The 27470-nt window shown below is 43.2% G+C and overlaps 1 protein-coding gene across 2 annotated transcripts in view; it reads right to left on the reverse strand.

The window, feature by feature from the left end:
- The window catches only part of VPS54 (VPS54 subunit of GARP complex), a 75872-nt gene extending 53060 nt beyond the window's left edge, over positions 1 to 22812 (reverse strand). The window contains exons 1-5 of one of the 2 annotated variants that reach the window (XM_054023587.1): positions 22574 to 22812; positions 20286 to 20394; positions 4450 to 4611; positions 3161 to 3402; positions 899 to 977 (exon numbers count right to left, since the gene is read on the reverse strand). In XM_054023587.1, coding sequence (XP_053879562.1) covers positions 899 to 977; positions 3161 to 3402; positions 4450 to 4585 — 457 coding nt within the window. In that variant the 5' untranslated portion in view covers positions 4586 to 4611; positions 20286 to 20394; positions 22574 to 22812. Of the gene's footprint in view, positions 1 to 898; positions 978 to 3160; positions 3403 to 4449; positions 4612 to 5745; positions 5765 to 20285; positions 20395 to 22573 lie in introns of those variants that run through there. The other variant, XM_054023588.1, reaches the window with a different exon arrangement.
- Positions 22813 to 27470: the final 4658 nt, after the last annotated feature.

A 27470-nucleotide genomic window follows, 5' to 3' on the forward strand; every position in this document is an offset into this window, starting at 1 on the left:
GGAGATTACTGTCCTGACAAAGGTAAAGCATAGCTAAATATAAGAGTTAGTTCTCAAGAATTTAAACTATGAAAGACAAAAAAGTTGGACTTTATTTTTCATGGAAAGGAAAAAAAACTGGTAATAGAGGTATTAGAAAGCCTGACAAGACGAGCTGAATCCAATGGAGTAAATGAAAACAGGGAAGCATTCTGTAATTACTAGGAACAGGGGATGCAGACAAACTTTCACTCAATGAGCAGTGCTTCGCCAGTGAAACTCTCTTATGGGAAACTGAAAGAATGAAGTAATACAAGCTAACTTCAGATTGTCCATTATACTTTCTCTGCCTGCTTTTTTTGCCTATTCCCAATCCTTGATCACCTGAGATACCTCACTACAAAGCCAAAAATATATCAGGAGAAACAGTCTTGTTACAGCTACAGACTCCATTAAAAGAACCATGCAAGCAGCCTTTGCTAATGATGATCTTTCAATATGTCAGGGATGCCACAATGTCACAAATTCCAATTCTTCTTCTCCATTGGGGGGCCATTCTTCATTACTCAGAACATGAACAGTAGCCAGAAACTCAACACAATCGCATAATCTAGTTTCTTTTTTTTTTTTTTTTAAATAAGAGGAAGTTAAAGGAAAAAGGGTCACGGATGTAATTTCAAGTTGTGAATGCAGAAATGCCAAGGAAGAATTCAGGAACAGGAATCACTAGTTTTTTGACCTACAATGTCTCTATCCAATCATACCTGGATTTTCAGTGATCATTACAAATAAATCACCAGCAGCTATTTCTGCAGGTAATATCTTAGGAACAACAAAAGGAGATGATTAGAATTGTTATATTATCTATTATAGAAAAGAAAATGACTTTTTAACAAGTAAAAGAAGACTAGGCATTTACCATGAGTATGTAAGAGAGTCCTGTCGAAGGTATCTTTAGGAGGACAAATATTCTTGCATCTTTCATGAATCTTCTCTCGCTATAAAAGAGAAAAGATATTAAAGAACTAGTCTGACACTAATACAATAATGAAAAAATCTTTTTTTCTTTTAAAGGGAATATTCAGAACATTTTCCATCTAAGATATTACATTATGCCAAATAATTCTGACAACTTCACAACTAATTTTTTCCCGCTTAAAATTTTAAGTGCATGTGAAAGGTGCCAGACTTCTGGAGGTTGAAATCCTTGTTTGTTATTTGGTTGGCATATTATTTCTTTGTTGATTTCACATCACCGAAAGGGAGACAATGAAACTATTGAAGACGTATGATCTAAATTCTCCTCCCCCCAAAATGAAATATAAATATCCACTGAGTGCAGTAACACACTTACAGACATTATTTATTTGCAGTCTAATCTGCAAATTATCCTACACTAAAATAAAAACATCCTTTTACTGACCTTCCCCATCTTACTTATATGCATCACAGTGAAACTTTACACCTCATTTAGCTAAGTTAAGCTTCTATTTTTACTTATAAAGCTTAAACATGGGTTCCATATTTTATAAGACTCTTCTATATTGTCCTCTTCTTCAGATATTATTTTTTCATAGCAGCTGCAAGATCCATCAGAAATTCTTTCACGGGCAACTCATGCCTCTCCTTCCAATACGCTATTTATTTTCACAATCAAATAGTTACATTTCAATTTAATGCAACAGCTTATTTAATTTTTTAAATATTGGCTATACAAACATATGGCTCTAAAAACAATTCTTCCCCCCATACTTTACCAGTACTATTACCATTTTGATGCAGAACAGTTAAACCTTTTTATACTCCCCAAACAAGTGTTTTAAGGGTTTATGATGCTGAAAATTTTCAATATTTGTTATTGGCTCTTAAACCAAGTTTGTTCAGTATGTTCTGTTCTATGTTTGCACAGTGACTGCTGCAGTGGGGTCCTGGACCATGACTAGAGCTCCTAGGTGCTACAATAATACAAATAAATAATAATAATATAGATTGTTTTAAACCTGCATCTGCATTAAAGCCCTCTCTCTTGTAATTCTGTAGCTTGTACCCAAATAACATGTATTCGTAAGGGAAAAGATGACTAAAAAAACCTGCAGAAACATGAATACAGAATAATTCACCTAATCTGAACACATACATTAAACAAGGAAATTATATATAGGTGGTAGTATTTAAAAATACCTTTAAAATGTTCATTAATCAGAACTGGACAATTGTCTAACACTTCAAGGCTGCCATTCTGGGGCCCGATCCTGCAAATGCAACCAAGCATAGTGCTCTCTACCATAAATAGTCCTATTGACTTCAGTGGGACTATTCACAAGAGTAAGCACTACACTCAGCAGGAAGCGTTGCCGATCAGGTCCTCACAGCAGCCAAAAGTTAAAAGAAGCTACAGCCAAAGAAACAGAGAACACAGCAGATTTCCACATCTTCTTTTAGGCTGTGTTCTTTTTTTAAAACTTAAAAACAGCTCTGGCTTTCACCAGATGGCAATAGTCTGTTTCCTACTTCATTATTCTATATTGAAGTGTTTTGTACATAGGCCATTTTAAAGACATTCTTAGCAACAATTTAGTCATGTTTTACATTTGATCAGGTGACTGGATTTTTTTTTTTTTTGAAACATTATAGAGTGTAATGAGGGATAGCTCAGTGGTTTGAGCATTGGCCGGCTAAACCCAGGGTTGTGAGTTCAATCCTTGAGGGGGCCATTTAGGGTACTGGGGTAAAAATCTGTCTGGGGATTGGTCCTGCTTTGAGCAGGGGGTTGGACTAGATGACCTCCTGAGGTCCCTTTCAACCCTGATAGTCTATGATTCTACTGAATAATCCTTTAAGAATAATTAGTGAAGCTTTCAATAACCAAGGGAAATAGCGAAGATGAACAGCAATTATAAGGTCTGTACATTTAAAACAAGAGTATAGCACTCAGGAACTAAAAAATAATGAAATAGCAGGGAGAGAGAATTTAGACAATGCTTTTAATGCTGAGAATGGTGAACTTACAACACACCATACCACAGTCTAGAGAAGAGTCAACTAGCATAGAACTAGACAGGTAGTTATTAGGTAATAATATGATGAACTATTAATGGGTACAATCAGTTAGTGGTGTCAGACTCAAATGGCTCTGAAGTTTCTTTTTTAACCCATAATGTACCTAACTTTGGTACTTTACCTGAATGATTTCCTGTTGATATAATGCAAAATTTTCCTTGTTGATCTGTGGGAGGTAGAATGAAGGTGCGACTTCTGTGTCCACAAAGTCCTGTCCCCATGTTTTTGTAAAGAAATCGGATTCCCTTTTTGCTAACCTAGGATCATTTAGCGCCGCTGGGAGATTTACTTTGGAATGATAAATTGTCCATCTATGCTGATCTGCAACTAGAGATGGGCTGTCATCTAAACTATTAGGATCACCTATAAGCACAAAAGATAAGACAGTCCATTAAGACAAAAACTTGAAAGCACTTTTTTCATAGTAAACTCAATGTAATTCTTGAAGCAAACAACAAATTTCAAAATTTTATTTATGTAAAGCATTAGAATTATCTACAGAAAGGATTGCGTACCAAGACACACAATCCCCTCCCCAACAATCTAACGCACTCACATTTTTGTGTTTAGATCACACAAACCAAGTTTTAAACATGCAATTAGAGGTATATTCTTTCAGTATCTTTACACAAATATCAATTAATTCTTCAGGCACCCTTTGAAAGACAGAAGTCTGTAGACTTGATATACTAAATATATTAAATTGAAGAACTACTGCATCCCCCAACCTAGAACTACAGTCAATGTTCTCACACGTTTCTTTAGGGAATTCTCAAAATCCCACTATTTCCCCCACTTTACACCCCTTACCCTCAGCATTCCATATGACAGCTATCAATACAACCACATAACCGCCTTATGGGAGTCCAGTTACCCATCTTGATCTCTTGCTCCCCACATCAGAAGGATTGGGGAGTGTCACAGAAGCAATGCAGTTAGCCCCGCAGAGTGAGAATTGCCGGTCTCTCAACTATATTCTGGCTGATCTTTCACAGGCTCTGAAAGAAGTCTCATCCTCTTCTCCTTTATAATAAGGATGGTGACTTCCATGTAGGGTGACCAGACAGCAAATGTGAAAAATCAGGATGGGGGTGGGGGGTAATAGGAGCCTATATAAGAAAAAGACCCAAAATTCGGGACTGTCCGTATAAAAACTGGACATCTGGTCACCCTACTTCAATGTGAGGTGGAGATATAAACAAGGTGGAAATCAGGAGATCTCCAGTGCTCCAAAAAGAACATGAGGTGTTTTTTGAGGTGGAGTAAGTAGAATCCCACTCTAACTATAAATATATCATTTTATTTCATAGTATTATCCAGAAAACAAGAGGACTTTGTTGCTATTTTCAGGTTAATTTTCAGGACACTGACTGTAACAGTATTTTCATCTGCCTTACAAGCCAAAATTACCTGTAGGTTCCTTGGGACATACATCAGGCAGTGATTGCACAGGTCGAAAGCGTTTAGCAGAATCCATTTCCTTTTTAAAGAAAGCATCTCTGCTGTTTGACTGAGGCACTGGTGAAGAACTGTGGCTTGATGCCATTGCATAAAATCACCACTTGATAGAAGCTAAGAAAGAAAAAATAAACATAAAGTCTTCAATGCAGCTCTGATTACTGATTGTACCATAACAATGGCATTTATTTAACAACTCACCTACATAAAATTAAACAGTTTAAAACAATACTAGTTATCTTTCAACCATGGTATGAAAAATATTTTACATCTGAAATACAAAGAAAGGGCTAATTTTTATACACACACAACTATTGTACATAAAAATGCCCAAGCACATTATATCTTTCTGTTTCCATAATTATTCAAGTATTATCATAGAAATATTTCCTCTCAGAAATGGCATGCAAATTCTGGAGGTTTGTGAATGAGAGAACATGCCAGTGTGTTATGGGTATTTTTGTTTAATCTACCGATGGGAGCTAAGTTGTGCAAGCCCACAGACATGACGGCGGATCACATATCAGAAGTCTCGTGAGTGCCGATAAAGGACCAAATTCTCTGTTAATTTAATTCCATTGACTTAAGCAGAATTACATGAGCAGCGAATTTCATTCATAATGCCACGTAAGCATGATTTGGTATATTTTTCCCTGAATTTTTCTTCTTTTTTGGTAGTGAGGGTTGAAAGATTTATTTGCAGAGTATTTAAAGAGAATGATTCGTGTTGTGTACAAAATATGGATAGCGGGCAAAAACCTTATACTGTGATGCATGCACTCCAGGGGAGGAGGGTCTATCATTTTACACTATAGTAGAATCCATTCACTGTTTCCAGAATGTAATGGAATGAATGTCCCAAGTTGTTTCGATACATTGTAATGTGCAAACTGCAGTTTTATTTATACTGAACCTCCACTAAAAGGGTGAAATTCATACTTCCCGACACAAGGGCCAAGTGATTGGTACTTGTGCAGCGAGCTAACTATATGCTGTGCAGGGGAATAAATTCCACACTCCCCCAAACCAAGTGCAGGTCGTGGGATTGCAACACAGCCCCTCCATGGGGGGTTCTGGGCCAATGGCCCTCTTGTAGATGCTTCTGAGAGTGAGAGTGAGAGTGAGAGTGAGAGTGAGAGTGTGTGTGTGTGTGTGTGTGTGTGTGTGTGTGTGTGTGTGTGTGTGTGTGTGTGTGTGTGTGTGTGTGTGTGTGTGTGTGTGTGTGTGTGTAAAACCAAGTCCCTCTACCTCAATGCCAGGGACTATTTTCCAAGCAAGCCACAGATCGGGGGCATCAGGCTCCCAGCCACTGGGGTGTTCTGTGTACACCTGGAGAATTTTAAACTCTTTTTTTCTTAGAAGCACAAAAAAAGAAAAAAGCACAGAAAAATGAATATTCACCAGAATGGACATAAACTTTCTGGGCTCCCATCCCCATCTTACATGAGAAACACCTCTTTTTTAAAAGGTTGCTTCCTCTGCACACACAACGCTCAATCTATGTGACCTCTGTCCCCATGTCTTGCTTTCGTCCCTTTTATGACTCTTCCTTTTCTTTAACCCCATTGCTATTACACTTCCTTTCTTCTACTCCTCCCTTTTGCACTCTTCCCTCAATCTCAAAGTCGTCCCCTTTCTGCCCCCTCCTGCCTTTATAGGTGAGGAGGCCCAGTGTTTTCCAGGCTCATTCCCCTGTATATTCGGGGGAATCTCCCACACTTACTCTCTACTGGGATGTGGGGTGTTAGGGCCTCTCTGTCCCACTCTCTGCAGCAGTCCCCTTCAGCCTTCTCCCTTCTTCTCTCACTCATGCCAGTTTAAGATTTTGAGGGTTTTCTTCATCATAAGGACATAAGAATGACCATACTGGGTTAGATCAATGGTCCATCTAGCCCGGAATCTGTCAATGGTGGCCAATGCCAGATGCTTCAAAGGGAATCAATAGAACCGGGCTATCATCAAGTGATCCATCCCCTGTCATTCAGTCCCAGCATCTAGCAGTTAGAGGCTCAGGGTCACCCTGACCATCTTGACTACTAGCCACTGATGAACCATGAGCTTATCTAATTCTTTTTTTTTTAATGCAGCTGTAATTTTGGACTTCACAACATCTACAGGTAACAAGTTCCACTGGCTGACTGTGCACTGTGGTCCCATTCTTTGTGGTCCCCACTCTGTATGTCTCCATTCCCCGATGCATCCCCAAATCTCCCCTCACGGTTCTTCAATGTCCAGCTGTGTTCCATAATCATCACCCAGCGTAGGTCTCTCCTCTGTCTTGTGTGTGGTCAATCTCGCTCCCTCTAAGCATTGGGACAGGGGAAGACTTGGGTGGCTCCCCCTCCCCGATTGCAGGGGCTAGTTTGGTTTCTGTGGCCTTTATGGCCACCTCCCCTGCTGTATCTACTCCCCTACAGCCCTGCTTTCAGAGCACTTGGAAGGCAGAGCAGTTCAGGCAGGAAAAAGAGATAGCACAGGCAACCCCAATCCTCCCATTTATTCCCTGCAACAGCAGCTATTGGCAGGAAATCAACCTGTTTTTAAAATCTCTCTACCAGCTGCACCAAGACATTGGCCAGGACTCAGGGTCCTTGGAAATGGGTATGCAAACCCCAAGCAAGATAGTTGGCAAGAATTTTCCCTGCCCACCTCCAACAGACCCCTCTGAGCTACTCTATTCAGAAAGGCAAACGACACTTCCAGAACTACCAAATACCACTACAATATTCTTAACCAGTTTTGCTCAAAATCTATTCTAGACATAAATAAAAAAAATAATAAAAAGTTAATGTTGCTACAGTAATAAACATTAGAAAAATACAAAGAATTGTACAGTTTAAATAATCTAGCCATTACAAATAATGGAAATAGCAAGTTTATGTAACTATAGCTGTGGAGAACCTTACAGTTCACTATACTCTAATAAAATTCTGTTCACCTTAATATTAATATTAGAATTACGATAACAATCTTTATGTTACCAGTATTTTATTCATGAAATACTTGCTCAATTGTTTGTCTAATAATTAACTCCTTCCTCAAAATATATTTTTCCTGCATTTGTTTCTAACCCGAGAAATATCAGGAATGTCAAATCTTGTCTCTTTTGGGGGCGGAGGGGGCTGGAGGTGTCAAGTGTGCATTTTGGCTTTCACGGGACTTTGGTCATCTGTTAATCTTTAAAAGACAGACCTTTTTTTCTAGGTATTTGTGTGTTCATTTAGAATTAAACAGATGCTAATAAAAACAAACAGAAGAGTTTTAAACTGTATGTGGAAAAACAATCACTTCCTTCCTCAATTAACCAAGTTTCAGGCCTTCTGGATAGGAACAAAGCAAAAAGTCTGGAGTTTTATTTTCTATTTTCAGGTTCCCTTACTTGCAGTGATTTTTTTTTTTTTAATTTCGACACTCCCTTAAAGCTTACTTCATGACAATCTTAAAATCTAAATGGGTGTTCCTGGGTACTTGTTTTCTTCAGAAACACTTTAGATGCTAAAGATGTCAGCCACACAGTGAAACTACAAGATCATTGTGTCAGATTACAGCTTTCCAGAACTTCAGAATTGTTTCCAAACATAACAGAAAATATTTTGTTTAAGGTTTTTAATCTGCTTATTTATTTTCTCTTGCTGTTGCCTCCACCACTGAGAGATTTTTATGCTCGGACATGCTTGTTCTTCCCTTGTCATATTTCTAATGTACCATATATACTCAATCATAAGCCAGTTCGTTTATAAGCCGATCCCCCCAAGATGGATAAGTAAAAATGGAAAATTTTTATAACCCGTTCATAAGCCGATCCTATAATTCAGGGGTCAGCAAACTTTGGCTCTTGGGCCATCAGGATAAGCCGCTGGCGGGCCGAGATGGTTTGTTTACCTCGAGCGCCTGCAGGCACGGAGGTAAACCTAAGTAAACAAAGTGTCCCGGCACGCCAGCGGCTTACCCTGATGGGCTGGGACAGCAACTGGTGGGGAAATTTTGGGGGGGGAGGAGAAGCTGGAGGTCAGGGGAGTAACAACCCCCCACATGAACCCACCCCTAGCCCAGGAACCCCACACTCTCCCCATCCTATCCCTTCCCATCTTATCTGGGGAGGATGTCTCTGGCCTAGCTGGAGCTGCTCCGGCAGGCTGGGAAGCGCAGCCGCAGCCTGCTCCAGTGGGCCAAAGCGGGCGGCGCGACCTCAGCATGTTCCAGTGGGCTGGGCCGGGTGGCACGGCCGCAGCCTGCTCTGGGTGCGGTCACAGCCTGCTCTGCCAGAAGCAGTGAGACTCTGGCCCCGCCTCTTCCCTTCTGGCTCTGCTGTCTCTCCTTGCTCCCTCTGTTGTGGGGAGGGGCTGTGTCCCACCTCTCCCTCTCTATACCCATTCATAAGAGGACCCCCTTCTCTGGTGCTTCCCTTTTTTACTAAAAAAATTTGGCTTATGAACGAGTATATATGGTAGGTACGTTTCTTCCTTCCTTCAGCAGCTCCTCACCAGATACTAGCATTTACTACTGTTAGGGCTTTGTCATTAATCAAACTGGTTCATGAACCAGACGGCTGAGGGGAAAAAATACCTTATTTTAGGACTTTTAGAAAAATAAACATCAGGCTTTCAATGGTAAAAATCAAGCCTCCTAAAGGAATATACAAAGTAGTGGGTATTAGGAGCTCCCGCAACTACAATTGTACCAAATGTCTGCATTAGCAGTGTCTCCTGAGAAATCTCATGTTACATGGATATACATTCGTTGTATCTGTATTGATGGTTTGTATTAAGTGAAGCCCTTCTTAAAATTATACATGCAATGAAACATTTTGCTCTTGAAATCAAGCATTTTGTGAGCCATTTTTTCCCTTATTCTGATAATTTATTTAAAATGATAAATTAGGATGCCAGCAAAACAAAGTGCTTTCTAAAATAAGAAGTTCAATTACCTAAACCGAAATGGAATAAATGCTAACTGCATTTAACCAGTACAAGATTTAAAATAAAATTTAAGGAACATATTTTAACACTGAAGACACACATTTAAAATGTTTGTTTTCAAAACTAAACATTATTTCTTACAGTTATTTTTATTGCTCATCATTGTCAAATATTCACATTACCTTTGTGCCCTTATTCCAGTCTTAACAAAATCTTAGAACCGAACAAAAAGGTAACACTAAAATATCAGTGCAGCAAAGAACTTTCATATCATCGAGTTGATTTCAACAAGACTCTCTGGCAGAGGTCTTCTAAATGGCCTGCAATATGATGCTGTACTAAATTATTCATAGGTAACAGCTATTCTAGTAGTCATAATTTAGGACCTTATAGATAACTATCTTCAACAAGCTGCCACATTTGTAAAGGCACAAACCTACCTATGAAACGGAAAACACTCATACAGTACTACAAAACTGTGGTTTAACAAAACAGATTTTAAAATCAGCCAAATAAGAACACATGAAGGAATGAAGAAGAATTGCAATATATGTTATCCTGAATCCCTTCCAAGTCACAAAAGAGACTACAACAAGTCAATGAATGGATGAGAATTCTTACTAGCACCTAACCTCCCAAGTATGTTAATCTAATTGACCACTGAAAGTTACTGTGATTTACTAGTTCAGTGGCTCTCAACCTTCCTAGACTACTGTATCCCTGTCAGGAAACTGATTTCTCTTGCGTGCCCCCAATTTTCATCTTACTTAAAAACTACTTGCTTACAAAATCAGACATAAAAATACAAAAGTGTCACAGCACGTTATTACTGAAAAATTGCTTACTTTCTCATTTATACCATATAATTATAAAATAAAACAATTGGAATAGAAATACTGTACTTACATTTCAGTGTATAGTACTTAGAGCTCTATAAACAAGTCATTGTATGAAATTTTAGTTTGTACTGACTTTGCTAGTGCTTTTTAGGAAGCCTACTGTAAAACTAGGCAAATATAGATGAGTTGATGTACCCCCTGGAAGACCTCTGCGTACCCTCAGGGGGTACACAAACCGTGATTGAGAACCACTGTACTAGTTTACCTACAAAATAGCCTTTACAGTATTAGCATGCTAAACACTTTATAAACATTTCTTGAAATATGCAGTGATGCATATATCGTCCAGTTTAAACCTCATGGAAAACTAAACTCAAACTTAACATGAAACAAAAGCAAGTAAATAAAGAGAGTGGAGATTGCCTCTACAGACTATTTTAATTCATTCCATTGTGTGGGAGTTGTGCAATACAAACTGTAAATTGCCCAGTCTCCGGAGCCTCCTAGTTACAAGAGAATATGTGCAATAATTACATGCAACTGTGCAAGTTAATGCCATTGATATTTCAGATGCTCTGCAATTAAGTACTGGATTAGAGTAATAATATATTTTTTTAAATAATTTAATCACATTCTGGCTGACAACTTGTATAACCAAGCTTCAGCATGACAAATTGTTACATGGATTAGACAGAAGATATAGGTTTAGAAGGGGAATAAAAATGCAACTCACTTTTCCAGCAGTCCCAGGCCATTCAAATAAAGAGCAATTGCCCTAATGATGCAATACAGAAGTATCACAAAAAGAGAAGCACAACCGCAGTTCACCTTTTTACAGTTAATCAGAATTCACTAAACTGGGTCCTGGATCCTTCAACAAGTTGAAGTATACAATTCACAGACTGAGATCCCTGTGGAGGGACCAAGACATACAATGGCACTTTACAAGCTGCTCTGTAGCTTTTCGGTTAACAAAGTATCTGTAGTTCGTTTAAGTTAAGAAAAAAGGTTAAATCCTCGGCACAATTCTCAAATATCCTATATACGACTTGAAATCTCCACTCACCCTGGACAGAATCTCAGCTTTCATTTAAAAAAATTAGTTTCTAGCCCTTCCAGTAGAAAACAATAACTTTCCAAACATGAACCAGTGTAAATTGATTCAGTGTTCTATTCCTGAGTCTGAAGACAGACAGCTCCAGTGCCTCTGCTGTTACTCACAGCTCTGTCAAGCAGCAATAGGGTGAAAACAGCAAGACTCTGATCAGTATCACTACTGCTATTTGGAGCTGCATGGACAGAAATGGAACTGTCAAAAATTATGATAGTTTCATGCTGCTGCAGCAGCTTACCAAAGCTATTAACAGAAAAGGTAAGCACTAGAGATATTCATTAGAGCAGTGGTTTTCAACCTTTTTTCATTTGCAGGGCCCTACAAAATTCTGAATGGAGGTGCGGACACCTCTGGAAATTGAACCTGTGGTCCGCAGACCCCTACCATAGAAGTCTTAGACTGAAAACTGACTGAACAGAATTCAAGTATAAATGTTGCACGTGGTCGGCACAGCGTTTGATACAGTGTCCTTTCTCATGCTAACTGTGGGCTTCTACGGTAAGGACAATACTTCTGGGTTTTGATCTGTAGGTGGGAGTATTCACATACTTTTGATTGATCAGAAAAACAGAATACCTTTTCTGAGATCTGAAACTTGATTTTCATAGTCACCTTTCGCAGACATAGGACATAGTCTGCGGACCCCCATGGACCACAGGTTGAAAACCACTGCATTAGAGAACAGGACCCCAAAAAAATAAAGGCAAGAGGAAAGGTAGAAAATAAACCTCCCCTTCCTCCTTGCAGCAGCCAAGAAGAACTGGAGGAGAAAGAAAGCTTTGTCTTCCCCTAGAAACTTGGGAAAGTTTAGGGTGAGGGTGGGATAGCAGCTATAAATATGTAAGGACACCTATTAGCCAGAGACAGAAACAAAAGACGGAGCCTCTAACAGAGTCCAGGGACAGCACCCTGGTAGAAATTCCAGAGTCTTCCTGTTTCTCACCAGTGGATGGTAAGGAGTTGAGCTTCCCACAGGATGTTCTGTGACCTCACTCATGGCCCCCCTTATCTATTGCTGTGCTGGTAGGTTTAGCCTTCTGGCTAGGCAGTGTCTAAATTCGTCACTGCATTATCATACAAAGTCTGGTTACACATAACATCTTTCTAATTTCATAATACGAAAACTATTATAGATGGAGTGTGTAGCAACATCTATATTAAGACTGTATTACACTTCCCATTACAACTCTTGTATTCAGTTGCTTATAACAGACTAACTCTTTGCCTGAAATTTTCCACGCTCTAAGTTTTAGCAAAAATGGTTAAGCTGTTTGGGAGAACGAGGTTAGGGAAAAAAATCAGTTGTTTTGCCAAAATGAAAATTGTTTCTGACTATTTCTTTGAATAGTTTTAACACTCCAGGATTTTAGAATAGGAAGTTCAAATTGAATTAATGCGAGAGCAGTTTGGGGTCCAATCCAGGTCAGTAAGGCGTTGTGTTACCACTTGCCCTGCAACTCTGGGTGACTCTCAATTCTTTGTTGATATAGCTCCCAGCCTGGGATGCTCATTGCCAACCTACCAGCATGCAGGCCTGAGTGTCTATATGCTAGACAGCCCTGACCCCAGCAGCCTGTGTCTCGTCCTACAGCCCCACTCTGGCTTCTACCAACCTGGGTTATAACTTGCAGGATGATCCCAACACACTCCCAATTCTGAATTTTCTCCAAACCGTGTGCTCTGTAATGTCCAGGTCCTCTCCTGGATAGTTCAGAGAAACGATCAGGTTCCTCTAAAGACACAAAACCCACCAGCTTATTAATTTAGCTGGGGTGAATACACTCTTCCGTTTAAAGACAGCAGTGAGTTGGTTTACAGTAAAAATACAAGAAATTTATTATCTATATATATACAGGATTAACTGAGTTCAAGTATCAAGAATAGAGGATAGAGTTACAAGTAAAACAAAACAAAACACGCTTCTAAAAAGTCTAAAACTTAATCTAGCCAAGTATAGGCTTTGTTCAAGATTTTTTTTTCTGACCTATATGCAGTTCCCAGAAACTTCAACCCCACCCCCTTGGTAGACAGGCCCATTTTTCTCAGCTTGTAAGTGTTCTGTTCCCTTGTGTGTCTGTCTAGTGATGGATGCCAAAGGTGGCTTTTGTCTTTGCTTATATTTTCCAAAGTTCAATGATGTTGCTTTAAGAGGCAGGATGGCCTCATGCTGTTCTTCTCTTCCTGTGGGCTTCCCAGGCCCCTGTACCTAAATGGGGCTTGCACTGTTTGGATTCCACCATGCTTAATTTACATAGGAGAAAGGTAAATAGCCACCTTCTTCCTGGCAGGGAGGGAACTTGTTTCTCCCCGTTTTGCCACAGACTTTAAAACATAGTATCATTAAATATCCTTATTTCCTCATATAGTGTTGATACCTACATTTCATAGTGATATTAATCACCAATGTGTCATTAGCTTTCAGAAAAGATCTCACTCTCTACACTCTTATAATACAATCAGTTGATTCAATTGCTTATCACTTGAGGTTCAGACCCCCTGTCTTTATAGACCAGTAAACCTTTGAAATGGATTCTTCTGAGTAAAGTTTATTCAGCCTATCCGGAGAACGAGATGGAGTCTGGTGGTGAAGGAAGCTGCATGCTCTTTCTTCCCTAATTGCTGTTTGCTGAAATTTTCTGTTTCCTACCATCTCCTCCCCATGCTGTCTTGATGGTCCTGTTTACTGCTTATATGTAAGTTTAGGATTGATCTGTTTAACAAATACCCCTGACATGCCTAGTTTAAATACACTTCAGCTATAAATCTAGCGTGTACCCGTAACTCCTAATACCCGCTGCCCATCACACATGAATATTAATGATCAGTAAGTTATCAGTTTTCAAATAATCCCACACAAGGCATATTTTGTAGAAAGATTGTTACAATAATGTGTAAGGTGTGAATTCAGGGATGCTTAGTGTCACACTTAGTCCTGGAGTCAGAAAGGTGCCTTTATAATCCCCAGGAAAATCCATCCAGATTTTATGTGCATACCAACTGCACTGTGCACTCTCCCACGCCTCGAGGAGGTGCCTGTACCAGCCTCCCCAGTCTACAAGATAGGAGATTGAAATCTCACTTCTTTTGCTAACAGGTTTTAATATTTTTTATGTACTTCACATCCCTTAACAGTGACCTAAGTCTCATAGGCTTAAACTAAGTGTATGTCTTCACTACAGATTTAACGCAGGGAATCAGCACTTGGGCTAGCCCAGCCTGCGTGTGAGAAGCCACACCACAAAGCCCTCACTGATGCTACACTCACCCATGCGTGCTAGGACTTCTGGTGGCATACCCCATGTTTTATTGTGTTGTAGTAAGCTGAGCCAGTCAGCCTTTCCCAGTGAATTGTGGGAGAACTTCTCTGTCCTTCCAGGCACATGGGAGGATGGGGTGGAGGTGGGGGGAATCATGGGAAGCCATTGGAGGACTATTGGCACTCAAGTGACTTAGCCTATGTCCTCACTGCAAGGTGGGCAGCTTACCATCCTGAGTGAAAGTGGCACCCAAATTCTAGCCTAGAATGATGGATAATATACCCAAGTAAGAGCCAAATTAACTCTGCAGTGATGACATACCCTAAGAAGCAGGCAAGTATCATTTCCCCCACTTCTTTTATAAATGAAGCGAGATGTGATGTCTACACTACAGGTGCTACAGCAGCACAGCTATGGTGCCAGAGCCTTCGCTGTAGGAATTCCACCTCCCCAAGGGATGGCAGCTAGGTCAACGGAAGCATTTTTCCAAATGCATCTACACTGGAGGCTACGTCAGCATAGCTGCAGCACTCGGGGTGAGAATTTTTCAAACCCCTAAGTGCTATAGCCATGTTGACCTAACTTTAAAGTGTAGATCCGGCTGCACAAACTGCACAAGGTCAAAACCGGGAATAGAACCAAGGTTTCTAACACAGTAGCCCCAAAGTCTCATCCACTTAGCCACTCAGCCTTTCTAAATGAATGCATCAGATTTACGTGCTTGCCTATGCTGCCTATAACTACTGTTCTAATCAGCAGATCATACATACCTCAAATGGTATAATGGCAATTTTGTAATTAAGCTTCCGCTGGAATCAGATGAAGTAATATTATACTCAAATATTTGTCAAATATTCTCTATTTTGGATAACTGAAATTAATGCTATGGGCTTCCACTTGGATAAAAGCAGTGCTGCAGTGCAGTGTGATTTGGAGGACCTCGTGGAGCACTGCAGGACTGATATGCCTTTCTATAAAATATGGACCACCAGCAGCATAGGCAGCTCATTTTAAATACACCAGTGAATATTATTTTAAAATTACCTTCCTTATGTCTCACAATAAGTGAGTGACACTGTCAACTTGAAATCTAATAAATATAAGAAATGAGTTAGAAACCATTTGAGGTAAAACTGCCCCAGTCGATTTCTGTAGTTTTATTGCCACATTTTTTAATTAAAAAAAAAAAAAAATGTTTTTCTCTCCCTTTTGTGTGTCTGAAAAACCCAAACAATCTCAGAGGAAACTAATTTTATGCAGCTGTTGTCAAACAGAAAATAAACAAACATAAAAACCAAAACCACGTCTCTCATTTTTCAGTTGAAGTAATCTTAGTAATAGCAAGTAAAAACAGACAAATATAAATTTTAAGTTGATGTCATCCCTTTAAAATGTAAGAGGAGGACAGAACAGAAAACGAAAAGACTGAAATCAAGACTTCACTGTATATTCTGCAGGTATGTGTGTATGTATATATACATATACACACAACCGCACACAGGGCACAAGAAATCCACAGATACTACCAGAAGAATTGTAGGGATATTTTAGTATCCTTATAAACAAGCTATTCCAAACTGAAATTTCACAGTTTATGCATGTACCACATGAATTGTTAGAACATCTGTAACATACACATTTCCTCTCATCTGCCGCAATTTTAGTTCTAAACAACAAAAAGCACTCATTTGAAATCAGGATGTGACTATTGTACTTAACAGCAGACTTTTTCTTGCCCATTTCTTTCAGGTGCAGAGATAGGGTTGCCAACTGTCTAATCGCACAAACCCAAACACCCTTGCCCCGTCTCCTTCCCTGCCCCTTCTCCAAAGCCACACCTTGGCCCGGCCCCTTCTCTGGGACACCCCCACTCACTCAGTCGCTTGCTCTCCCACACCCTCACTCACTTTCACCAGGTTGGGGCAGGGGGTTGGGGTGCAGGAGGGGGTGCGGGCTCTGGGCTGGGGCCTAGGTGTTCGGCGTGTGGGAAGGAGCTCCGGGCTGAGCCTGTGGCAAGGGGTTGGAGTACAGGAGGGGGTGCAGACTCTGGGAGGGAGTTTGGGTGCGGAAGGGAGCTCTGGGCTGAGCCTGGAGGAGGGGCTGGGGTGTGGAAGGAGGTTCGGGGTGCAGGCTCTGGGAGGGAGTTTGGGTGTGGGAGGGGACTGGGGCAGGGGGTTGTGTGTGGGAGGAGGTTCAGGGTGCAGGTTCCGGCTCGGAGGTGTTTTCCTCGGGTGGCTCCCGGAAGCGGCGACATGTCCGGCAGTGGCTCCTAGGCTCAGGGGTGGCCTGGCAGCTCTGCACACTGCTCCATCTGCAGGCACAGCCCCTGCAGCTCCCAATGGCTGAGGTTCCCCACTCCTGGCCAATGGGAGCTGCAGAGTCAGCGCTCGGGGTGAAGGTAGAGCACAGAGACTCCCTGACACGCACACACCGCCGCACCTAGGGGCTGCAGGGACATGCTGGCCACTTCTGGGAGTCGCGCGGAGCCAGGGTAGGTAGGGAGCCTGCCTTAGCCCCGCTGTGCCACTGGACTTTTAGCGGCCTCAAATCTACCAGATTGGCTTCAGAAGCCTCCGGCAGATCAAGCCCAATTCCGGGAGACTCCCGGCCAAACCAGGAGGATTGGCAACATTATGCAAAGACCATAACGAGATAGCTTCTTTAACTCTAGAACATGTCACAATTATGGTCCACTGACAGTCGGCTCTTTGATACTTCTGTAATTAATGCCAAGTGGACATGCTCTGAATACATATAGCCATTTAGGTCATTGTACAGCATGTTCTTCAAATGTCAGCTCTAATGGAATTATTCTTAAACAAGTAACAAAGCATAAAAATATTATATTAATCTATAAGAACAGGCCTCGTGGTTAGTAGTCCACACTGCTACACGAGACACCCTGGTTTAATTTCTGGATAAAATATATTGCTCCGTTAGCTGATATGGACCAGTAATACTACAGATATGGTACACTGTCCACTTGGAAAAAGAGCGAGAGAGGAGCATCTCACGTCGCTTCACAGAAACACCTGTAGTTGAACAAAGAGCAATACTGATGAGCTTCATTAGGCGTTCCACCTAGAGCTCAGCTAAAGAAAGTAGCTGTAGTATGGGGTATTTTAAGGCGAGAATGAGAAAATACTCCAAACATGGCAAAAAGATTAAAATATTAAGGCCTTGATTTTCATGGCAGGTTAAGAGCTGTTTGAGGCCCACCCAACCCTTGTACAAATTAGGGCTGCACAGAGGCAGTCCTTACGCCAAAGAGAGTTCCCCTGTGGAAAGGGAATTCTCCACCAACTATCTTCAGCCATTTTAGGGCCAATTTGTGCGGCTTATGCAGTGCAAAGTGCCCACAGCAGACTGGGGAATCCAACCCTAACTTTCTAAAAATAATGGCCAGGTTTTCAAAAGAGCTGTATACCCACAAACAGGTACAGCATGCTCTGTAGCAATTCAGCCTTCATCACGCTGCCTCGACAATGGGCCTCAATGCATTTATAGGAGAGGTTAGACGGGAAGTCACCTCTAAGGGTGAGTAGCTAGATAGCAGAAAAGACCATCCAATCCTTTGCTTCTCTGCAGACCATCAACAAGGACACCAATAACAATACAATTATGACAATGTTTAAAGCAGATGGTATTACATCACTGTTTATAATATTCTTTTTCAAAATATATATCCCCAAAAGTTTAAAACACTTTCAATAATTAGAAGGGATTCTGTGCCACACTTATCTCAGGAGAAGCAGCAACTGCTTATTAAAGACTGTATAAGCATTTCCATTCTCACCCACTATTTTAAGTCACTCAAAGTTCTGCAAATCCCAGTTTTCAGGCTGAAATGTTCTAGGCTTGATCTCTATCTGAAAGTGAATATTTTGGAACATTTGAGCAAAAATGGTTCTGCCTTTTTTGAGTAGGAGGCACATGTACAAATGACTCTTTCCCCATTATAAAAAGAAAACATTGTGACTTTCTTTTAAACAACTCTGCAGTTGAAATGGGTAGGATCAGAAAGTTAAAATTTGGCAGGTAAATATCCCTCATTGAGAAGAAGCACCTGTGAATGTTCTGCTGAAAGTTATTTTTGATTTAACTGAATTATGAGCCTGTGAAAAAAATCATACTTCACACACAGGTAGAATATCTTCTTGTCATACTGCCCTCAACTGATGAATTCTCAGCTCTCCCTCTATGCTACCCTCATTAATTTGGGACTCTCCCATTAATGAACTTTGGGATCACCCAAATAATGAATACTGGGCCTCCCTATTTCTTTGCAAGTTTCCTCTGGAGCTGCCACCCACGCCAGATATGAAGGAGGCCTCTGGCCTCTCAGTTCCCCTTCTTCATAAAGGACCCCCTACATCTTGCTCCCCCAAAGCCTCAATAGGAATAACAGAAGTGGTTTCCACAATAGTGCAGTTCCTCTTAAAGGAAAAACGGTGCAGTTCTAGTCCCTACCCCTCCCTGCGGTCCTAAAAAAGAGCAAGTAGTGCCTATATCGCTCTGCTCCCTGCCTTCCCCAACCCCTCCAGAAATCAGTGGCTCCCCAGCTCTATGCACACACGCACAATTTTACCATAAGCAAGTGTTTTGTTAAGACTTATCTGGAGGTGAAGGAAAGAGGTGGGGGATATGACTTCATATTTATCAGACACCTGCTACTCACAGGTGATAAAAGATAGAGCCGTGGGGGAGAAGTCAGTAGGAATCCCAGCACTCTTCTCAACAGCTGTGAGTGGGATAGAAGAGCCTCAGCCTCTCACAGTGAATTACCCCCAGACTTCTTCAGGGAGGCCACACTCATATTTCTTATCAGCCTTCGACTAGATGGCAGTCGGTGTCAGGTAAATTAGTAAGCTCTAGACATTCTACATTTTATTCATACCTACTCCCAAAGGCTTTCATGGGAACAGGCCCTGTTTCTACATTACATTTCCATACTCTACAGGACTGCCTCTTGTTAAGATAGTCTTCTTCAGCCATGATATAGCTAGAGTAATAATTAATAAATCAATCAATCAACATTACCCACACTTAAAGCCCTGAAAAGATGACAAATGGTGGTAGAGAGACCGTTAGATTTAACTATACAAAAATTTGTATTTGTCTAAAAGTTAATAAATTACAGGATTAGGTTCACTGAAAATTAAAACCAGAGAAAACCTACAAAATGTCAACAAGTAGAAAGAAATTCCTGCAAGATGCCGATAGTAGAAATAAACTGAGAAGTCAAAGGGATAGAAGGTAATCTTCATACAAAAATATAATAGCAGGATAATATCATGCTATGGCATACAGGTATCTCCCACACATAAGCAAGACCTACTCTATCAAGGAAAGAGTTATTCCTCATCTTCTCATATCATGTTAACCCTTTTTTTTTTAAATACTGTTTTTTGCTACCTGAGCCCATAAATATTTATAAATCAAATGTATGGCTCCAATAGGCCATCAAATCCTTATTGCATTACAGAAATAAACTTTTTTTGCTTCTATGTCCTTACTCCCATAATTGTCATTAGGACTGGAACTATCTCTAAGAAACCCATTGCATTTCTCACACATATAAGCATGTTATTTCTTTACACAGGGGGCAGTTATTTATAAAATACACATCTGATAAATTATGTCATTAACTCTACAGTACCTTAGTGACAATACTCCAAGAATATCTCAAGAAGGCAGTCTTCATATCTCCTCCAGTTCCATCATGCAGAAAAAAATCCTGGTTTCGTAACTCACGAAAATATTTTGCCCTAAATGAAGAACTCCACATTAAACTAAGGTAAAGGTTCTGCTAAAAGTGAATAACACCCAGGAACTTCCAAGTTAAAGTTAACATTTCCATGCTTAACTCAACCTTGTGGTAAGGAGGGGGAAGCACAGTAGGAGTTCAGAATTGTCAGTTTCACTCTAAGGTGATATTCAAATTTTAACATGGAAATACAAATGTAAGGCATATGCAATGCAGAATGCAAATCTTTGCAACATATATGCCCATTACTTTATAACCTAGGGTTACCATATTTAGTGCCTCCGAAAGGAGGACACTTTAAAGGGCCCCCAACCCCGCCCCCTCCCCAAAGTCTCCGCCCCCTCCCCTGCTTCCCGCGAACATTTGAGTCGCGGGAAGCCTGAAGCAGGTAAGGGGGGGGTGTGTGGGGGGAGGAGGCGTGGCCCACCCCCGGCACCGCAGGTCCCCAGCCTGTCCCCCGAGCCCCCGACCCGGCACCCGAGCCCCCGGCCGGGCCCCCCGAGTCCCCGGCCCGGCACCGGGCCCCCCCGAGCACCGCCGGCGGAGCCCCCGAGCCCCCGGCCCGGCACCCGAACCCCCGGCCCGGCACCGGGCCCCCCGAGCACCGCCGGCTGAGCCCCCGAGCCGCCGACCGCATGTCCGATTTTCCCGGACATGTCCGGCTTTTTGGGATTTCCCCCCGGACGGGGATTTGGAGCCCAAAAAGCCGGACATGTCCGGGAAAATCCGGACGTATGGTAACCCTATATAACCTCACCTTAATGCTTACTCTATTTTACCTTTTTTTTTTTTTTTTTCAAAAACCAAAAGCAAACTACTCAGCATATGGTCTTGGAAACAAATCTGTTTATGAGTGGGTTTGCTTGGTAGCTAGTAAAAGTCCCCATGTGTGATAACACCACGTGCAATATCCAAGCTTATAGTTTAACTTGGTTCTTTGTGACTACTAGATTGAAAGGGTCCGGAAGCATAACCTCTCTCAGCCAATCAAGATCAGCACTGAAAGGCTCCAAAAAGAATCACAGAAAGTCACCCTCAGACTAGAAGACTGTGTGTATGGAGGGCTAGGGAAATACAGTAGTGAAACTCCAACTCCCTCCACTCCCCAACACATAGACACACACAATGGGAAACACTGAGTCAAAACAAACAGACCAAAAGCACCTGAAAATGACATTTTGGAAAAACGTAACTTTTGTAAGCTGCTAAGCCAGCCCGTCCCCAGTGATCATGTGCATGGCAGGAGAAGGAGGGGAGAAGAGAAGGAGCCGGCCTGTCCTTTGGGACAGTGGAGTTGCATGGCAGGTTAGGAGAGAAGGAGCTGCCTGGCGGAGGACAGATTGGGAGAAGGGAGGAAAAGGACCGGGCCTGGCCTCTAGGACTTATGATGGTGGAGGAGAGACACTTCACTAGTCTCCCGGTGCAGTGGAAGGAAGGGAAAAGCTGCCTGGCCTGGGCATTAGCAAAGTGCAGCTCTACTCGGGGAAAGGTTAAGGAGCCAGCCCGTGCCGGGGGGGACATGAGGTGCAGTCTGTGCCCTGGCGGGGGTGCGGGGGGGGGGGACATGGGGTCCAGCCTGGTCCCTGGCGGGGGTGCGGGGGGGGACATGGGGTGCAGCCTGGTCCCTGGCGGGGGTGCGGGGGGGGACATGGGGTGCAGCCTGGTCCCTGGCGGGGGTGCGGGGGGGACATGGGGTCCAGCCTGCGCCCTGGCAGGGGTGCGGGGGGGGGTACATGGGGTCCAGCCTGGTCCCTGGCGGGGGTGCGGGGGGGGACATGGGGTGCAGCCTGGTCCCTGGCGGGGGTGCGGGGGGGGACATGGGGTGCAGCCTGGTCCCTGGCGGGGGTGCGGGGGGGGGTACATGGGGTCCAGCCTGGTCCCTGGCGGGGGTGCGGGGGAGGACACGGGGTGCAGCCTGCGCCCTGGGGGGTCCGGGGGGGGGACATGGGGTGCAACCCATGCCCTGGAGGTGGAGGGGAGGGACCTGGGGTCCAGCCTATGCACCGGAGGGAGGGCAGGTCCTGTCCCCGGAGCGGGGGCAGACACAGCCCGTGCCCGGTGTCCAGCCTGCCCTGCTTTCGGGGAGTGCCGCCGGACCAGGCCGGGAACGGGGGGCTCGGGCCGGGTTCCCCGTCCCATCGCGGGGCCTCCGTGGGGCCGGGCCGGGCGCTGCTCTGTACCTGCGGGATCCCCGGCCGCGGCTCGGGCGGGCACCGGAACAGCCGGCGCGGCCTAGCGCATCCCCGGCGCCTCCGCAGCGACACGTCGCCGCCCCCGTCTGCCCAGCGCCGCCCCCCCTGCTCGGCTCAGGGAGCTGTGCCGGGCCGGCGGCGGGCAGGCCGCGCTCAGGCGCCGCCTCTCCCCGCAGCCCCGCCGGAGACGGGCAGGAGCCGCCGGCGCTACAGGGAGGGACAAAGCCCCAGAGTCGCCGGCAGGACTGGGGACGGGCCGGGGCAGCGTCCGAGCGTCCCTCCCAGCACCCTGCCCAGCCGGGGCCCCCTTCTCCGGGGTGCAGGCAGGCCCTGCCCCAACCCCGGGGCTGGACTCGACTCTGGGGCAGAGCAGACCCTGGGACTGGGCCAGGGGAGCTGGGGAAGGCCCTGGCCCCACTGCGAGCCCTGGGTTTCTGTTTGCAACCCTTTGGGGCGCTCCTTCAGCCCCTTACCATAAAGATGCTTGAAGTCGGGGTCCCCTGTGTCCATCCCCAGCTGCAGCGTTGGGGACGCTGGCAATTTTAATCACCAGACATGCAATGGGGGGGGGGGGGGGTCTTCTAAGCCCCAGCTCCTGGAATCAAGTGCCTACGGGAGAATCTCAGCTTTTGTTATAAAACGAAACCAAAGTTAAGTTTCTAGCCCCTGTGGCTGCAGAGAATGTCTCAAAAACGTGACCTGAAGGCTCAGAAATCCAAAGGCCCATAAAAAATATATGTACATATATATTTAAACGCACATGATTTTTGTGAGGCCTGGCTCGTGATTTTTGTATGCTGTTTTGTAGCTGTGTTGGTCCCAGGATATTAGAGAGACAAGGTGGGTGAGGTAATATCTTTTATTGGACCAACTTTCATAGGTGAAAGAAACAAGCTTTTGAGCTTGCACAGAGCATTTCTTCCAAGTCTTGAGCCACCTGCACTCCCCCAGGGACACAAAGAAGAGCTCTGTGTAACCTTGAAAGCGTGTCTCTCTCACCTACAGAAAAAACAAGGAGGATTCCTTGTGGCACCTTAGAGACTAACAAATTTATTTGGGCATAAGTTAGCCCACAAAAGCTTATGCCCAAATACATTTGTTAGTCACTAAGGTGCCACAAGGACTCCTTGTTGTTTTTGCTGATACAGACTAACATGGCTACCACTCTGAAACCTGTCACCAGTCTCTAAGGTGCCACAAGTACTCCTGTTCTTTTTTTTTTAGAAGTTTTCCAGTAAAAGTTATGACCTCACCCACCTTTTCTCCCATGATTTTTGAACAATTGGGGTTGGCAGTGCTGCCTAACCCTGTTGGCATGCATCAGTGCCTTCTGGGAAAGTCTGGGCAGCTGTGCCTTAGTGCCTCAACAAGCACAGATAAAGTACTTAAAGCAAATACACACAGGCCTCAGCAGTGCCTGGGGTAGTGCACTCCTGTGCTGTGCCACACCATGAGATGGAAGGAAGGAGGACTGGCCAAGCCAGGTACACAGCTGACAGCACCAAACTGGTTGTAGGAATGCAATCAGGCCAGTCTAGACTACTTGCAGGGGTGAAATACTTAGCTGAGAGGGTTACAAACCAAGTATTAGTCAGCTGGTGCCAGACATAAACAATGTGTAGAGCCATCTATGGTTCTGCTTGGTTATATTGAAAAGCTATATTGGGGGCAGTTCCGTAGAAGACAGAGTTGTCATTTTTTTAATATAATTGTGTGTCTCAATTATATCTTTTTTTTCATTTTAATCTGTTTGTAATGTCATGATAGAATTGGGATGTGCTCATAAATTTTATCCTTATTAAAATGGCTACTATATTCCATTATTTGCAAGTGGACTGAATCTAGATCAGGGGTCGGCAACCTCTGGCACGCGGCTCGCCGGGGTAAGGACCCTGGCGGGCCGGGCCAGGTTGTTTACCTGCCGCGTCCGCAGGTTGGGCCGATCGCGGCTCCCACTGGCCGCAGTTCGCCGCTCCAGGTCAATGGAGGTGGCGGGAAGCGGCGGCCAGCATGTCCCTCAGCCCGTGCCGCTTCCCGCCACCCCCATTGGCGTGGAGCGGCAAACCATAGCCAGTGGGAGCTGCGATTGGCCCAACTTGCGGACGCGGCAGGTAAACAAACTAGCCCAGTCCGCCAGGGTGCTTACCCTAGTGAGACGCATGCCAGAGGTTGCCGACTCCTGATCTAGAGGCTGCCTGTAGTCAAGATGGACATTATTCTTTGCAAGTTGGAAGTGAATCTACCCCCAGTAAAAATGAGGCTACGTCGGGACAGGTAACACATTTAATTTTTTGTAACAAAGTATATGTGCATATATGTATTTGCAAATGAAAACTGTGCTTCACTAATAATCCATTAGAATTTTTTAAGCTTGTCAACAAAATGGCAGATAAAATAATAAATTGATTTAATGTATTTGCACCATCAAAAAGAACTGTTGACAAAACCCTCACAAGAAGCTGCCAATGAAATCAAGCAGTCAAGGATTCAGGCACAACATGGTCATGGATGAGACATTGGCTAGGAGAAGGGAAAAAGTAAGAATCAATGGTCAGTTTTAATCTGGCTAAAGTGTATTAGTGTGGGACCACTGGGTTCATACTATTAATACAATTTATTAATCTGGAAAACAGGGTGAACACTGGCAAAATTGCAGATGACATTCTTTAGGTTCACATCAGGACAGAAGACTCTCAAACTTCAGAGGGATCTAACAAAGCTAATCAAATGGGCAACATAATGGCAGATGAGGCCTTGAGAATTAAATACAAAATTCTTTTCTTCAATTTAGTTTTCCTATAATCACTCTGTCAAACTCATATAATCTTCACACTTTATACATATATTTTATGCTACTAGTAACCTTAAGGTTGTTCTTGCTGGCTGGCAGAGATTTTTCTGTACTTTTCGTCAAGGGGAGTCAGATACCATGATGATTCATGACTTTATGTAAACCTAGAATGATAGTTACGTAACGTTATCTCTTTGAAACAAGTGGTTGGCGAGCATTCCAGGTCTTGCAGGGTGGCTGCTCCAGTGAAGTATGTGTCCAAGAATCTCTTTCTCTGCTTCCTCTCAGGGTCACCATCAAGTCACAGCTTCTTCAGGCTTTTGCTATCCAAAGTACACACCCTTCAGATCAACATTCCAGCCCCTGTATCTGCAACCAGCTAAAAAGTGATAGTGTTAATCTACCTGGGTTAGCTCTGCTCAAACCTGGCCATGTGGCTTAGTGCTTCCAGCATTGTCTGCTGCTCTTTGGCTATATCGAGGAATTTAATTGTTTCTTCCATTGAGCCTGAAAGAGGGTGCTAAGCATATGCACTGGTTTTAAATAAGGTCTGTGATTACCTTTGGATGAAAGTCCCCCTTGATGGCAGTTATTAGCATAATAATTTTTAAGAAATGAAAGGTTTCAGAGTAGCAGCCGTGTTAGTCTGTATCCTCAAAAAGAACAGGAGTACTTGTGGCACCTTAGAGACTAACAAATTTATTAGAGCATAAGCTTTCATGGACTACAGCCCACTTCTTCCACGAAAGCTTATGCTCTAATAAATTTGTTAGTCTCTAAGGTGCCACAAGTACTTCTGTTCTTTTTAAGAAATGAAAGTTTAGATTCTGGACCATAATTCTATGATAAGGTGTGAATGCTGCCAAATTGGAGAATACTGCAGGGCCCTGGTTATATATTAGGCTAATTAACTTTGGTTAAACTGCTGTCAGCAAACAGAATCATATAATCATAGACTTTAAGGTCAGAAGGGACTATTATGATCATCTAGTCTGACCTCCTGCACAACGCAGGCCACAGAATCTCACCCACCCATTCTTGTATCAAACCTATGTCTGAACCATTGAAGTCCTCAAATCATGGTTTAAAGACTTCAAGGTGCAGAGAATCTTCCAGCAAGTGACCCATGCCCCATACTGCAGAGGAAAGCGAAAAAGCCCCAGGGCCTCTGCCAATCTGCCCTGGAGGAAAATTCCTTCCCGACCCCAAATATGGCATTCAGCTAAACCCTAAGCATGTGGGCAAGACTCACCAGCCAGACACCCAGGAAAGAATTCTCTGTAGTAACTCAGATCCCACCCCATCTAACATCCCATCACAGGCCATTGGGCATATTTACCACTAATAGTCAAAGACCAATTAATTGCCAAAATTAGGCTATCCCATCATACCATCTCCTCCATAAACTTATCAAGCTTAGTCCTGAAGCCAGATATGTCTTTTGCCCCCATTGCTCCCCTTAGAAGGCTGTTCCAGAACTTCATTTCTCTGATGGTTAGAAACCTTCGTCTAATTTCAAGTCTAAACTTACTGCTGACCAGTTTATATCCATTTGTTCTTGTGTCCACATTGGTACTGAGCTTAAATAATTGCTCTCCCTCCCTGGTATTTATTCCTCTGATATATTTATAGAGAGCAATCATATCTCCCCATAGCCTTCTTTTGGTTAGGCTAAATAAGCCAAGCTCTGAGTCTCCTTGCATAAGACAGGTTTTCCATTTTTCAGATCATCCTAGTAGCCCTTCTCTGTACCTGTTCCAGTTTGAATTCATCCTTCTTAAACATGGGAGACCAGAACTGCACACAGTATTCCAGATGAGGTCTCACCACTGCCTTGTATAATGGTACTAACACCTCCTTATCTCTACTGGAAATACCTCGCCTAATGCATCCCAAGACCACATTAGCTTTTTTCACGGCCATATCACATTGGCAGCTCATAGTCATCCTGTGATCAACCAATACCCCAAGGTCCTTCTCCTCCTCTGTTATTTCCAACTGATGCGTCCTCAGCTTATAACAAATTTTTTTGTTATTAATCCCTAAATGCATGATCTTGCACTTTTCACTATTAAATGTCATCCTATTACTATT

This window comes from Malaclemys terrapin, chromosome 3 (assembly GCF_027887155.1).
Source record: "Malaclemys terrapin pileata isolate rMalTer1 chromosome 3, rMalTer1.hap1, whole genome shotgun sequence".
Lineage (NCBI taxonomy): Eukaryota > Metazoa > Chordata > Testudines > Emydidae > Malaclemys > Malaclemys terrapin.